At 35.5% G+C, this 14,679-nt stretch overlaps 1 protein-coding gene across 1 annotated transcript in view; it reads right to left on the reverse strand.

Moving 5' to 3' along the window:
- Nucleotides 1-14,679, reverse strand: part of LOC143928284 (ranaspumin-like) — a 38,622-nt gene that overhangs the window by 19,233 nt on the left and 4,710 nt on the right. Inside the window, exons 4-6 of the mRNA XM_077453075.1 lie at nucleotides 12,542-12,598; nucleotides 7,950-7,997; nucleotides 4,861-4,926 (exon numbers count right to left, since the gene is read on the reverse strand). Coding sequence (XP_077309201.1) covers nucleotides 4,861-4,926; nucleotides 7,950-7,997; nucleotides 12,542-12,598 — 171 coding nt within the window. The remainder of the gene's footprint in view (nucleotides 1-4,860; nucleotides 4,927-7,949; nucleotides 7,998-12,541; nucleotides 12,599-14,679) is intronic.

Below are 14,679 nucleotides of genomic sequence, written 5' to 3' on the forward strand. Positions count from 1 at the left end.
AACTGTCCCTTTACATCCAAAATGATTTTAGACCAGCTAGAAAACAGCGATAATAAATTAGAATCACTCGTAGAATTGAGGGATAGCGATTTGTGGGAAGATCCGTCATCAAATACTGAAAAGTAATGACAGTGACAATTCTGCAACTGAGCAAATTTCAGTGTTTTTGATTTGATTACACTATTGAATAATTTTTATTATTGTTATATTATTATTTGGTACAATTATTTATAATTATTTATTATATTATAATTTATGATTTCATTTTTCAAACTTTATTATACCCGGGATATCTGCTAGACTCTGGTTTGGACAGATTTAAGCGAGTTATTTCTAAGAATTGCAGGACTACAATATAAAACGCCAAATTTTCATGCAAAATAATGGTACCGCTTTTAGCACCTAAAATCCGAAATAATCGTACCGCCAGGGAGGTTAAAGTGGTTGTAAAGGTTACTTTTTTTTAGATTAAAATAACAAAAAATACTTACCTGCTCTGTGCAGTGGTTTTGCCCAGAAACATTCCCAATCCTCCTCTTCTCAGGCCCCCCCAATGGTGCTTCTGGCCCCAAATGATTCCTGACAAATTTTCCAAAATTCAAGCCATATGTGGCCTTGCAAGTACAACCCAGATAAAAAAAAAGTAAATGTAAAATTCAACGGAGTCAAGTAGAAAATTATCAGCCCAGCAGTCTTTGCATTGCTAGATGCAGTCACTGTTTGGGTATTCAGGTAGCCGCATGACTGCTGAATACAATAGCCAGCAATGGAGATTCCTTGGAGCAATAGATTGATTTCTTTATTACAGCCTTACATGCCCAATCATGTGCAATGGAAATAAACAAACAACATTTTTGCCTGCATGTGATTGGATGATTAACCACTTCAGCCCCAAAAGAATTTACCCCCTTCCTGACCAGGCCATTTTTTGCGACACTGCACTAACTGACAATTGAGTGATTGTGCGATGTTGTACTCAAACAAAATTGATGTTGTTTTTTTTACCACCAATTTTCTTTTGGTGGTATTTGATTACCTCTGCGTTTTTAATTTTTTGCGCTATTAACAAAAAAAGAGCCACAATTTTGAAAAAAAAACAACACATTTTTTCCTCAGTTTAGGCCGATATGTATTCTTCTACATATTTTTAGTAAAAAAAAATCGCAATAAGCATATATTGATTGGTTTGCGCAAAAGTTATAGCGCCCACAATATAGGTTATTGATTTATGGATTTTATTATATTTATTTTTATTTATTTTAAAATCTGCGATTTTGATTGGTGGACATTGTGGTGGACAAATCGGACACTTAACTTTTTTTTTTTTTTTTTAAACCATTGATATTTATATCAATGGCCACTGATTACTGTATAAATGGCAGTGGCAAGGAAAGGGTTAACACTAGGGGTGATCAAGGGGTTAAATGTGTTCCCTCACTGTGTGTTCTGTGGGGGGATGGGACTGACTGGGGAGGAGAACAATTGGTGTTCCTATATACTAGGAACACAAGCTCTGTCTCCTCGCCCCTGACAGTATGTGGATTTGTGCGTTTACACACACAGATCCACGTTCCTGCTCTTTCATGAGCGATCACGGATGCACATTGGACATCGTTGCCACCGGGTACAAGCATCGGCTCTTCAGTGTCGCGGCGGGTGCACGCGCCTCTATATCCCTTAAAGCGCCCGCCGTACAGCTACGGCGATTCGCGCAGGGTAGCCATTTTGGCAGCGGGCGGTTGGCACGTGGGTAAAGTAAAAACAACTTCACCTTATTCACTAAGCTAAGTGAATAATCTTAATTCCTTTAGTAAATAAAGGATTAGCTTTTACTGTAGTAGAAACAAATCTTACCAGAAATCGTGTTTTGTTTCGATTGGTTATTTACATAAATTAATTTAGTTCAATTTGTTTGATACTTTTATTTCATTTTCAGAAATTTGTTTTATTTATCCATATTCAAATCGATTAGAATTTTCAGAATTCAGAGTCATATCGATTTGAATAGTTTTCGCATTCGAAAACTTTTAGAATGCAAAAGGTTATCAAATTCAAATAGTTTTTTAATTTCCAAAGAGAATAAGATAGAATAGAAAATAAAGGAATAGAACAGAAAAAAATATAATAGAATAGAAAATAATATAACAGAAAATAAAATAATATAATATAATAGAGTAAAACAGAACAAAAAAGAATAGAAAATAAAAGAACAGAATAGAATAGAAATGAATAGACTAGGATAAAAAAGAAGAGAATAAAATAGAAAGAATATAACCATCTTCTGAGAAATCTTTTGAGAAATGGTTATATTCTTTTTATTCTTTTCTATTATTTTTTAATTCTATTTTTTTTTTTATTTGTTTATTCTATTCTATTCTTTTCTATTCTATTCTTTAGGGTGAGTTCAGGGGGTGGTGATAAATGGGGAATACTCAAAATGGTCAGGTGTGGGTAGTGGGGTCCCACAGGGTTCTGTGCTGGGACCAATCCTATTTAAATTATTTATAAACGACCTGGAGGATGGGGTAAACTGTTCAATCTCGGTATTTGCGGACAATACTAAGCTAAGCAGGGCAATAACTTCTCTGTGGGATGTGGAAACCTTGCAAGAAGATCTGAACAAATGAATGGGGTGGGCAACTACATGGCAAATGAGGTTTAATGTAGAAAAATGTAAAATAATGCATTTGGGTGGCAAAAATATGAATGCAATCTATACACCGGGGAGAGAACCTCTGAGGTAATCTAGGATGGAAAAGGACCTGGGGGTCCTAGTAGATGATAGGCTCAGGATGTGTAATTTAAAAAAACTATTAGATAAGCACCAGAACAACCAAAACATACAGGGATATACAAGGTAATACTGACTTATAATCAATCACACACATAGATTGGACTTGATGGACTTTTTTTCAACCTCACCTATAATATAGCTATGTAATTCTTTATTTTCTATTCTTTTTTTTTCTTATGTATTTGAATTCAAATGTATTCTATTTGAAATTGAAAAGATGGTTATATTATTCCTATTTTATTATTTTTTTATTCTATTCTATTTTATTCTGTGTTTTTTTATTTTCTATTTTGTTCTGTTTTACTCTATTCTATTCAATTATTTTATTTTTGTTATATTCTTTTCTATTCTATTCAATTCTTTTTTCTATTCTATTCCTTTATTTTCCATTCTATTTTATTCTCTTTGGAAACTGGAAAACTATTTGAATTCAAAAACATTTGAAACTATTCACATTCAAATTTGAAACTATTCAAATTCGAAAGCTATTTGAAAACTATTAGACAACTATTCAAGTTGATTTGAAATTCAAATTTTATCCAAATGTTTTTGTTTTTTTTCGTTATTTTGGATTCGTTTCAATTCGGTGCTATTGTAATTAATAAATTCAAATACTTCTGCGTTTCTGAAAAATTAAAATTTGCCCCAATTTCAGATGCACTGCCCATGTCTAGGCGCTCTAGAATTCCTGACCTATTGATAAATTCATTACTCCACTTGTTGCTTCCTTGCAGGTCCGGAGAGCAAGCTGTCTTTGGCAAGTGATATTTTGCAGAGTTTTGTCATTATTGGAGTAACAGCACATATACTAAAGGATATATTTTTAACAGAGTGAATATGACATTGACATTCACCACCAGTGAATGTTCAGTGAATGCCATATTTTATAAAAATGCCACTAAATGTGTTCAGATGTCATTTATAAGCATATGATACATACTTTTGGGGGTTTTGCCCTTTTTCTTTTTGTACTTTTTGGGGTTTTGTAATTTTACTCCCTTAAGGCCCATACACACGGCCGACATTCAGCCCGTGTGTACAGCAGCCAGTCTGACAGAAGCCAAGGCAAATGTTTGGCTTCTGTCAAAGGTGCATGTTTGAAAAAGGGCTGCAGATTGGCATCTGATCAGGGCTCTTGATCGGTATGTGTTCCCTGTCATTACACAATAGCTCAGTGTACTAATATCGGATTGTTAGTACAGGATCTCCTCCCAAGCTCTTCAGTTTTTTGTCTTTTTTTCGTTCAGCCCATTGAGTTAAACGAAAAAAACAAAAACTCAAAGTGTTTATTAGGCTTAAGTCAACCAAAGAACCAATGTCTCTGTTGTTGTTTTTTTTTCAATTATGTCTATTTCAATTCTATTTTTTTTTTCTATTTTTAGAAATTGAGAATACTCACACTATAATTTGTATGAATATTCACTTCAATGATCTAATTATGAGAAAAGCAACTCCCTGTTCATGTATTTCATACTACACACATGATCTGGTCATTGAAATGAATATTCAACCATTTATTGGGTGAACATACTTAAAGGTGTTATGAATCCTAATGGTTTTTCACCTTCTTGCATTCTTTGCATGAAGGTGAAAAACCTTTTGTGCTGCAGCAGCCCCCCAGAGCCCCCCTTTTACTTACCTGAGCCAGCGACTGGGACGAGCACAGCCCCTCCAGCCACTGTCTCTGGTCCTCATTGGATAGATAGCAGCAGGAGTCATTGGCTCCCGCTGCTGTCTATCAAATCCAGTTACACGGGAGCCAGGGGGTGAGGCTGAGTCCTGCTGTCTGTGTCAATAGACGCAGCAGCAGGACTCAATATCGCGTCCGTACGAGTGCCCCAGGGAGAGCTGTTCTCCGTGGGGGAGAAGAGGAGGAACCATGAATGCCGCGGGAGGAGGAGGATTGGGGCCACTCTGTGCAAAATCACGGCACAGAGGAGGTAAGCATAGACATGTTTGTTGTTTTAAAAAAAAAATCTTTACAATCACTTTAAATCACCCTCAGTATCTCTCTGACCAGTGGATATGAACAAACAGAATTGAAGCAAGTAAACAAGCAAACTTACCAGAAGGTCTACAACAGCCTGACTGGATTCGCTTCCAGCTTCTCCAATCCCCTTAAAAAGTGCAACCTAAAAACAAAATACAACAGGATTGTGTATGCATGTTAAATATTTCACATAATACATATAAGGTGTAGCTTTACAGATTACAAATGACAAACAAGCTAAACTATCTGAAAAATGAACCCATATTTTATAAATACATGAAAACATTTTGGGCATTGTAATTGTGTGTGTGGTCAGTACTCATTCATGTTTCAAATGTTGGCATTTTTTTTTTTTTTTTGCTTAAATTTAATTAAAATTAAAATTAAATTATTGAATACTTACATTATGAGAATAGAAAGTGACCACAACATCTACAATATTTATAGTAAGAGGACCCAAAACATGGAGATATCTTTGCAGCATTAAGAGCTTTGATGTTTGATGATCATGGACACATACTTCTTATGTCTTTATATTTTTGTCATGTGGGCATTTACTGTTTATGAAAGCTTGTAACTTCTAATATACTGTATATGTGTGTGAGAATGGAATAGTTTATATCTTATATAACTATAGAATATTTATATTTTCTGTACATATAGTTATATAGTGCTGGGATCTCTCCCCTCCAATCCAGTCCTGATGGATGCACACATTACATGAGGTATACCATCTGCCCCCATATGTAGGAAATATTTTACGATACTTGTTCTGCATCACCTCAGGTAACTAATCCAAATATTTGCAAAATATACAGACTTCACATGTGATAAATCCATGTAATGTGTATAACAGTTGTGAGCCGCTCACAGTCCTTCCTCAGGTTTAGTCAGTGGCGGACTCACCATTCGGGCTCTTGGGCACTGCCCAAGGGCCCCATGCCACTAAGGCGCCCCATCAGGGTTGCCAGCTTCAATAAAACCAGGGACAGTATGTAAAAATCTGTGTTTTTAAAAAAATCCAAAGATTATAGCTGCCCCGCCTCTCCAATACCTTTTCAATGTTTGTATGTATATTCTGTGTGTGTATACTGTGTGTGTATATTGTGTGTCTGTGTGACCCCATAATTTATTGCCTGGGTGCCCCATAATCTCCTATTGCTTGGGGGCCCCATAATCTCCTATTGCCTGGTGGCCCCATAATCTTCCCTATTGACCGGGGGCCCCATAATCTTCTATTGCCTGGGGGCCCCATGAGTTGTCAGTCCACCCCTGGGTATAGTATATAAAAAACTGAAACAGATCATCTCCATCGTATATGTTAATTGCAACTGGAAACATGTAACACCTGTGCACACTTCCACCCTCTACTTTGTATGAAAGATCTCACAGAGAATGAATTAAAAAATCATATAGAAAAGAGAAGTCCATATAGACAGTATAGTTGTGGTGGATCTGTTTCTCCATAAAATACAGGCATTGACCTTTTTAGGACCTAAACAGACTGGATATTTTCCATGTATGTCCTGTTTACATTGTTCTAACATGATTGAGGGTTCATCTTTTACACACTCATACTCAGGCAAAAAACAACATCAAAGGGTACAACGCATGTCAGAGCTCTTTTGTAGTTTATGCAGTAAAATGCCCCTGGGGTTTGCACTATATTGGGGAGATGACACGGAGGATGAAATATAGATTATTACAACATAAATCCTTAAAGGGGGGCAGATCAGACAGAGCTCCCTGTTCTCAAACATGTTTCTATGCACAGATATTTCATCTCCCAGCTTAGATTTATAATCATGTTCCTAGATCCCGAGGGGTGGCAACAGGGAACTGCAGCTGAAATGCAGAGAAGTTACATGGATAGCTGAACTGGACACTAAACAACACAAAGGGTTAAATGCTGACTTGGATTTATTCATCTTGGATTTTCTTGTGAGATTCATTAGTATTTATATTTATATTTTTTTACAGATTGTAATATGAATGGAGAATAGAGAATAAACACCAAGATCATTTTTTTTCCAGTTTATTGTACATATTACATAAATGTTATGTTTTTGTGCTCATACACACTGGCGGTTGTGGGACAGTAAAAAAACAACACACATTTGAGCCCCGGCCTTACTGCCCCAACTGCTTCCCCTTTATCTAAAAAGACAGCAACTGGTTTATACATTCTACAGCTGCAATGCTTTGCTTCATGGATACGGTGGGAATTATACCCACTGTCATATCTGGTGGGCACTACTGCCTACTGAATGTGATGCAATCGCCCAACAACTACATGCAATGCACATGGTTGTAGCACAGTGGTGTGGCATTTAGAAAGGTAAATCAGGTGGTGAGGAGGTGAGATATTTCCTTATTATCACCCGTAAAACACGTAATTCTTGTTGCTCTGTAAGGGCGGTTCTTTGATACATAGTGGCGAGACGTGTGCACAGGTGTTACATGTTTCTGATTGCAATTAACATTTAAAAAGGAAATGATCTGTTTCAGTTTTATATATACTTTACCTGAGCAAAGACCGTGACGGTTCAAGAGATTGCATGGATTAATCACATATGACGTTTGTGGATTTTGCAAATATTTAAATACATTTTAATAAATCACCCAAGGTGTTGCAGAACAGATATCATGAGATATTTTCTATATAGATTGATAGTTACACATACATATATGTAGCACTGTGTTTGTATATTTTATGTCAAATAATGGAGATAATCACAAGTTATTTAATTTCTGTCATTTATCAAACGTGTTGCCCAGTAGTCACATTTGTTTGCTCTGAATGATGTAATTCAATGAAAGCCAAATTGTGATTGGTTTGCATAATTACTGCACTTTGTGCATCTTCATTGCTCATTGAACCGGTTTACAGGGGTTGATTTTTCTTGTGGAGCAAAAAACGATCACATTTAAATACAAAATCATGGGAAGAAGCATTTGAAAATAAAATGAAGATTGTGTCTTGTGCATGACTACATGATTCTTTAATGTGTTATTGAATTTGAATTACCAAAATCATTTGGTTTTCTGACACTTGTCAAATTTAAATTGGCTCATGAGCAGGAAATGCGTTGCATACAATATTAGATTTAATATAATACAATACAAATTAGATTTAACAACATATATAGATGAAGAGAGCCTTACCAAATAAGGATCACCTAGAACGTCACCAAGATGGCAGCCTACACACTCCTGCAAAGAAAGTATAAAGTACATTATTAGACATAATAATAATTAAAGATGAACCGAACACCCCCTGGTTCGGTTCGCACCAGAACTTGCAAACAGGCAAAAAATTTATTCAAACATGCAAACACTGTTAAAGTCTATGGGACATGAAAAATCAAAAGTGCTAATTTTAAAGGCTTATATGCAAGTTATTGTCATAAAGAGTGTTTGGGGACCTGGGCCCTGCCCCAGGGGACAGGTATCAATGCAATTTTTTTTTTTAAAAATGCAGTTTTTTGGGAGAAGTGATTTTAATAATGCTTAAAGTGAAACAATTAAAATGAAATATTCCTTTAAATGTCATGCCTGGGGGGTGTCTTTAGTACGTCTGTAAAGTGGCACATTTTTCTCATGTTTAAAACAGTCCCGCAGCATAATAACATTTATAAAGGAAAAAAAGTAATTAAATAAAATAAAACTGATTGCGGCTGTAATGAATTGTCGAGTCTCGGCAATATAGATAAAACTCATTGAATAAAACGGCATGGGTCCGCCCCCCCCCCAGTCGATTACCAGGCCCTTTGGGTCTGGTATTAATATTAAGGGGAACCCCGAACCAAAATTAAAAAAAAGAATTGCGTGGGGATCCCACCAAAATCAATATCAGGCCCTTCAGGTCTAGGAAATCCATAACACCCTTATCTGAGCATGCAACGTGGAAGGCCACAGGAAAAGAGGAGGGGACGAGACAGCGCCTCCCCCCCCCCCTTTCTGAACTGTACCAGGCCACATGCCCTCAACATGGGGAGGGTGCTTTGGAGTTGCCCCCCAAAACACCTTGTCCCCATGTTGATGGGGACAAGGGCCTCATCCCCAAAACCCTTGTCTAGTGGTTGTGGGGGTCTGCGGGCAGGGGGCTTACCCAGATCCAGGTCTCCCTTTATAAATTGGAAAGGGGTACATTGTACCTCTACCATTTCACACAAAAAGTGTCAAAAATAATAAAAAATAAAAATAATAAAAAAGACAGGAGACCCATCGCCTGTAAGAACGATCAAGCGGCGAAACTGCCGTTATGATCATTCTTATGGTGCACAGAATCGCTGGTGGAAAATGAGGATATCTCAATAATGCCTGTAGCTGTAGGCATCATTCAGATATTCCCACTGAAAGTCAAGGATTTCATATGACGGCCTTGGGCTGGAAGTGGTTAATATTCATACCAGGCCCAAAAGGCCTGCAATGGACTGAGGGGGGGGGGGAGTATTCTGTTTTTTTTTTCAATGATTTTTATCCATATTGCCAAGACCCGACAATTAATTAGAGCCACAATCAGTTTTAAATGACTGTTCTTTAGAAATGTAATTTTGCTGCAGGACTGTTCTAAACACAGGAAAACTATAGACACCCCCCCCCCCCCAGGGCACAATATTTAAAGAAATATTTCATTTTTATTGTTTCACCTTAAGCATGATTAAAATCACTGCTCCTGAAAAAACTGTAGTTTTTAAAACTTTTTTTTTGCATTGGTACAGGTCCCCTGGGGCAGGACCCGGGTCCCCAAGCACTTTTTATAGCAATAACTTGCAGATAAGCCTTTAAAATTAGCACTTTTGTTTTTTCATGTTATTGTCCTATAGCCTTATAAACAGTGTTCTGCAGCTTTCGAATTTGCCGCGAACACCGTATAATGTTCGTTGTTCGGCAAACAGACGACCACCCGATGTTTGAGTCAAACTTACGTTTGACTTGAACATCGGGCTCATCCCTAATAATAATATTAGTAATAATAAAATACTTAAATGTAAATGGTAGACGAGGGAATTCCATTCCTGTTTGTGATTTGGGTATCTGTTTTTCATGTCTATAAGCTGTAGCATTAAAGCCTAAGGGCAGCCAACATAAAAAAAGACAGAAAAATCAGCACAAGAGACATAATTTACAGTGAGCAGGATGTGTCCTTTGTGCTCATTTCTTTTCTGGTGAAAACTTCCTCCATCTTCCCCTCAACCCTACCCCTGTTATCTTCCAGTGCAGTGGGGGTTAATACAACTAGACATGCGCAGAATGAAAACATTGCTTTTTTTTTGTTTTGATTCATTATTTATATACATTTTTTTTGTTAAATTTGTTTAATTCATTTTCAGAATTTGTTTTGTTTATTCATATTCAAATTGATTCAAATTTTCCAAATTCCAAACAATTTTAATTTTCCAAATTCTAATTGATTCGAAATTTGAATATTGGATGATGGTTATATTCTTTCTATTCTATTGTTTTTTTTTTATATTCACATTTTTTCATTTCTATTCTATGTATTCCTTTTCTGTTATATTCTATTCTATTCAAATTAGAATCTATTCTATTCTAAATTCGAATTTCAAATGTTTATATTGTTATATACTTTGTATTCTATTCTTTACTGTTTATTTATTCTATTCTATTTTGTTCTTTTCTATTATTTTATTTTCTATTTTATTATATTCAAATTCAAATGTATTCTATTCAAATTTTTAATTTCGGAAGATGGTTATATTCTTTCTATTCTATTCTATTCTATTTTTTATATACTATGCTGTTATTTTCTATTCTATTCTAGTCTATTCTTTTTGGTTATATTTCTTCAATTATATTCTGTTATATTCTATTGTTTTTTAAATTCTATTATTTTCTATTGTATTTGTTTCTTATGCATTCAAATTCGAATGTATTCCATTTGAAATTTCAATTTCAGAAGATGGTTATATTCTTTCTATTTTATTCCATTCTTTTTTATTCTGTTCTATTTGTTTCCAATCTATTCCATTCTTTCTTTTATTTTCTATTCTATTTTGTTGTTTTTAACTCGATTATATTCCATTATTTTATTTTCTGTTATATTCTTTTCTATTCTATTATATTTTTTTCTATTCTATTCCTTTATTTTCTATTTCATTTTATTATCTTTACAAATTGGAAAACAAATCGAAAAGTATTCAAATTTAAGAACCTTTCAAATTCTAAAAACTATTCAAAATTGATTAGAAAACTATTCAAATAGTTTTGAATTCAAATTTTGTCCAATTTTTTTTTTTTTTTTTTTTCGGATTTGTTACTATTGTAATTCAGAAATTCGGATACATCAGAATTTCCGAAAAACAAAAAAATTATCTTCATTTCGGGAACAAAGCGAAATGCACAGATCATGCTATGAATGAAACAGGATCTACGAATGGAGGACGGGCAGATGATTGAAAGGTCTGCCCCTCCATTCATAGAGGCTGTAGTAGCGGCTTCTATGAATGGAGGATCTGGTCAGAAAGTGCAGGTATACCCACTGCAACAGAGGATTACTGTAACAGGAGTGGGAGGGCAGGACAGAGGAGGATTTCTACTAACAGTAGAGGAATCAGTCACACTAACTGTCAGCTATGTCCCTTGTGCTGATTTTGCTATGATTGATTTTGGCTGCATTTAGGCTTTAATATTAACATTTAATATCAACCATACCAGGTCAAATACTCTCAAGGTATGCCTAGGCCATTCTAGTTAGTCAGTGTTATATAGGAATGATTTGTGTTTTATCCTGGTATCATGCTTTACATCAAGAAAATCAGTAAAGACAGATAACATTTTCCTTACGCCTGATCTTAAGTTATACCTAAAAGGGTGCATAATGGAATAAAGGTGATATACAGAACCTGGGCATATAATATCACTATGGGGTATGAAGTTCACAGTACTACAATGACAAGAAAGCTGCACTCTAATGAGGAACAAGGTCATTACTAAGGGTAACCAAGTCCCTTTACAGAGTCACAAGCAACCAGTCAAGGCATGGCACCTTGGTAAGGGGGGGCTTCCTCTGGTAGAGAGGGCATACAAGTCTGGCTCTCCCCCTAGCAGTCCATCTCCCATAGCAACCAGGAGCAGACAGGGGACCCGAGCCTGACCAGTAGGTATGATACAGAAGGAGTTAATACAGAACACACATGAGACCTGCACTATGTGTCCATCGGGATTTCCTTACTGGGAGTGAGGTATAAGAAGTATGCAGACTGGTGGAGTGCTGTAGTTCGGAATGCCACCCGTTATGCAATAAATATAATGCACTGAGAGTAAAGCATTGGGACAGCCCTTGGAAGAGAGAAATATGGCTTTATACTACTTGCAGTGTCAGTTCATCTCTGTGTCGGCAGACCTACTTAGGGTTTGACTTTCCACATCATGGCAGTTCCCACCTTGTCCTGGGTATTGATGAGTGCCCATCTGGCAAAGGTTCCCCTTGGTGCCCAGGTGTGTAGGCTCCCACCCACAAAATGACATAGTCAACGTATCAGCATCCAAACCCTCCACCGCTGACCCCCTCTCTCCTAGATGAGTTACCAGGGAATGACAAGAGGTTTATAGAAAGTCAAATTCAGATATATACACTAATTCATTTTTAAATAGATTTTCAAAATGTATTTTACTGAATAGGTTTTAGAAAATAATTTCCTATGTTCATGGTGGCCACCATTGAAAGAAAAAGAAAATCTCTGATTGAACAGCTAATCTGTACATAATATTTTAAAATTAGTATTCCATACCAGTAAATGAGCAAGTTTTTTCACTGCAGCTTCATAATTGACTTTGTTATTATCCACCTAAAAAAATAACACAAACAAGTTGAATTTACTAAAAAGAAAGTGAATGCATTTATTGTCAATAATCATATAATACACAGCAAATGGTTTGTATAAAATTAATTTTGTTAGATAGTAAGATTGTTTTAGGGATGGTTACTGTTATTATAACTGCCCTAATAAAAGTAGATCTCTAGAAGCAATCTCAGCAAACCAATAACACTTTAATGAAAGTCTTTGGCTGGGTGCCAGCTGGTTTCCGTGCTCCTGTCTGCCGGAATAGTCTATAGTAAGGCCATTGGCCTAAAGTGTCATGGCAAATGAAATTTTAAAAAGAAAGTGACCTAGACACCAAAATGCTTTCAGAACATCTAATCCGATCTGTTGTCAGTTTTTAAAGTGCCCATTTATGAACTGATATATACCACAATAGTGACTATCACTTATCTCCGCTGTACAGCGGTTTATGTGGCTGTGATGAGGAGTGGAGATGTTATTCTGTCTCTCACTGCAGCAAAATCAGAGGAAATGATCTCCCTCCTCACTTCTCCACCTCAGAGATGGTAATAGCAGAGAAAGAGAAGAGAAACAGTCACAATGTGATGAGGGAGCAGATGAATGTTACTGTTTGGCAGTAAAATCACCCGACTCATTCAGGTTATATGTATATATACACATACGGTATGTGTGTGCATGTGTGTATATATACAAATATAAATATACAGTATATGTAGTATATACAGGGGGTCTTCAAAAAGTTTCCACACTTCCGCACAATATATATATAACTTTGTTTAAAAAAGCGTGGAAACTTTTTGCAGAACCCTTGTATATATATATATATATATATATATATATATATATATATATATATTAGTGAAAGGGAACAATATATAACCGTGCCCGTTATGGCTTATAAAGTTTGGGGACTTTTGTCCCCTAAAAAACTCCTAGTGTTTAGGGGATTATTCCCTTTATATTCCCTTTGATATAGTGTGGATATATCCTTACACTAGACCTCAGTATATTCCCGTCCTTTATGTGGGAAGTAAAAATAACAATAATAAAAGTCCTATCGGAGAAGGACCATGCATGAATAAATTGTGTTTTTATTTATATCAGGACATTCTTGTGACAATTGTATTTGTAAAGTCATAAATAAATTTGGTCACAAGTATCACAGGAATGGCTTGATATGAATAAAAACACATTATTCATGTATATTCCCTGAGCAGTATGTCTTTAATTAACAATTTGTTTTATTTTTAACTGTTATTTTTCCTGTTTTCCCTGCTTATTTTATTTGAAGAGAATTTTACTCTTCACTTCCAATGCACATTGTGGCTATTCATTGCATATTCCATTCTTTTATTCTCAGTCAGAGAAAAGAAGTACAATCATTAATAAACATGGTCTCCTCTGAGAGATTTATATATAAAAATATAGTCATGCTATAGCCATATAGCCATGATAAGTAAAGGATAAGGCTAAGGACAGATTGCATCTTGTTAAATGGACACCTAAGCAAAAAAGCAGTGCTTGCAATATTAATTGCAAACATTAAAACCATCATGACCTTTATTTTTAAATCTATTCCCTATCATCTTGGCTTTTTTTATTATTATTTTCTTTATTTTGTAAGTGTTATTAAAGGTTAATAATTTTCTGGATAGGGCCAAAACACAAGTTCTCAAATGGGTCCAGGAGTACTTTTGCTTGTTAAGCTAACACACCATAATAGTACAACATTTTATCAGGTAAAAAATTCTAGATTTTGTAGTATTAAATTAGGATATTTGAGGGAACTTTTTGGTTTAGCATCATAAGCTATGTTCAAAAAAACATATATACACAGTCAGGGGGATGGTGGTGATAAATATAAAGAAAGACAAAGAATACTTAAAGTATATGTATATCCACATTGTTCATTTTGGATTTAGTAGAGAATGATTAGTTCCCCTGCTATTTCTATAACTAAAAAACAAGTAAAAGCTGGGGCTCTGGATACAGATTTTCAATGGAATTATTTCTGGACACAATAGGTCCAGTTCCGTGGCACTTAAGCAAGAAATGGGGGAAAACCCAGAGTTGAGAATCGACAT

This window comes from Lithobates pipiens, unplaced genomic scaffold (genome assembly GCF_037356315.1).
Source record: "Lithobates pipiens isolate NorthernLeopardFrog02 unplaced genomic scaffold, aLitPip1_a1.2 Scaffold_23, whole genome shotgun sequence".
Classification (NCBI taxonomy): domain Eukaryota; kingdom Metazoa; phylum Chordata; class Amphibia; order Anura; family Ranidae; genus Lithobates; species Lithobates pipiens.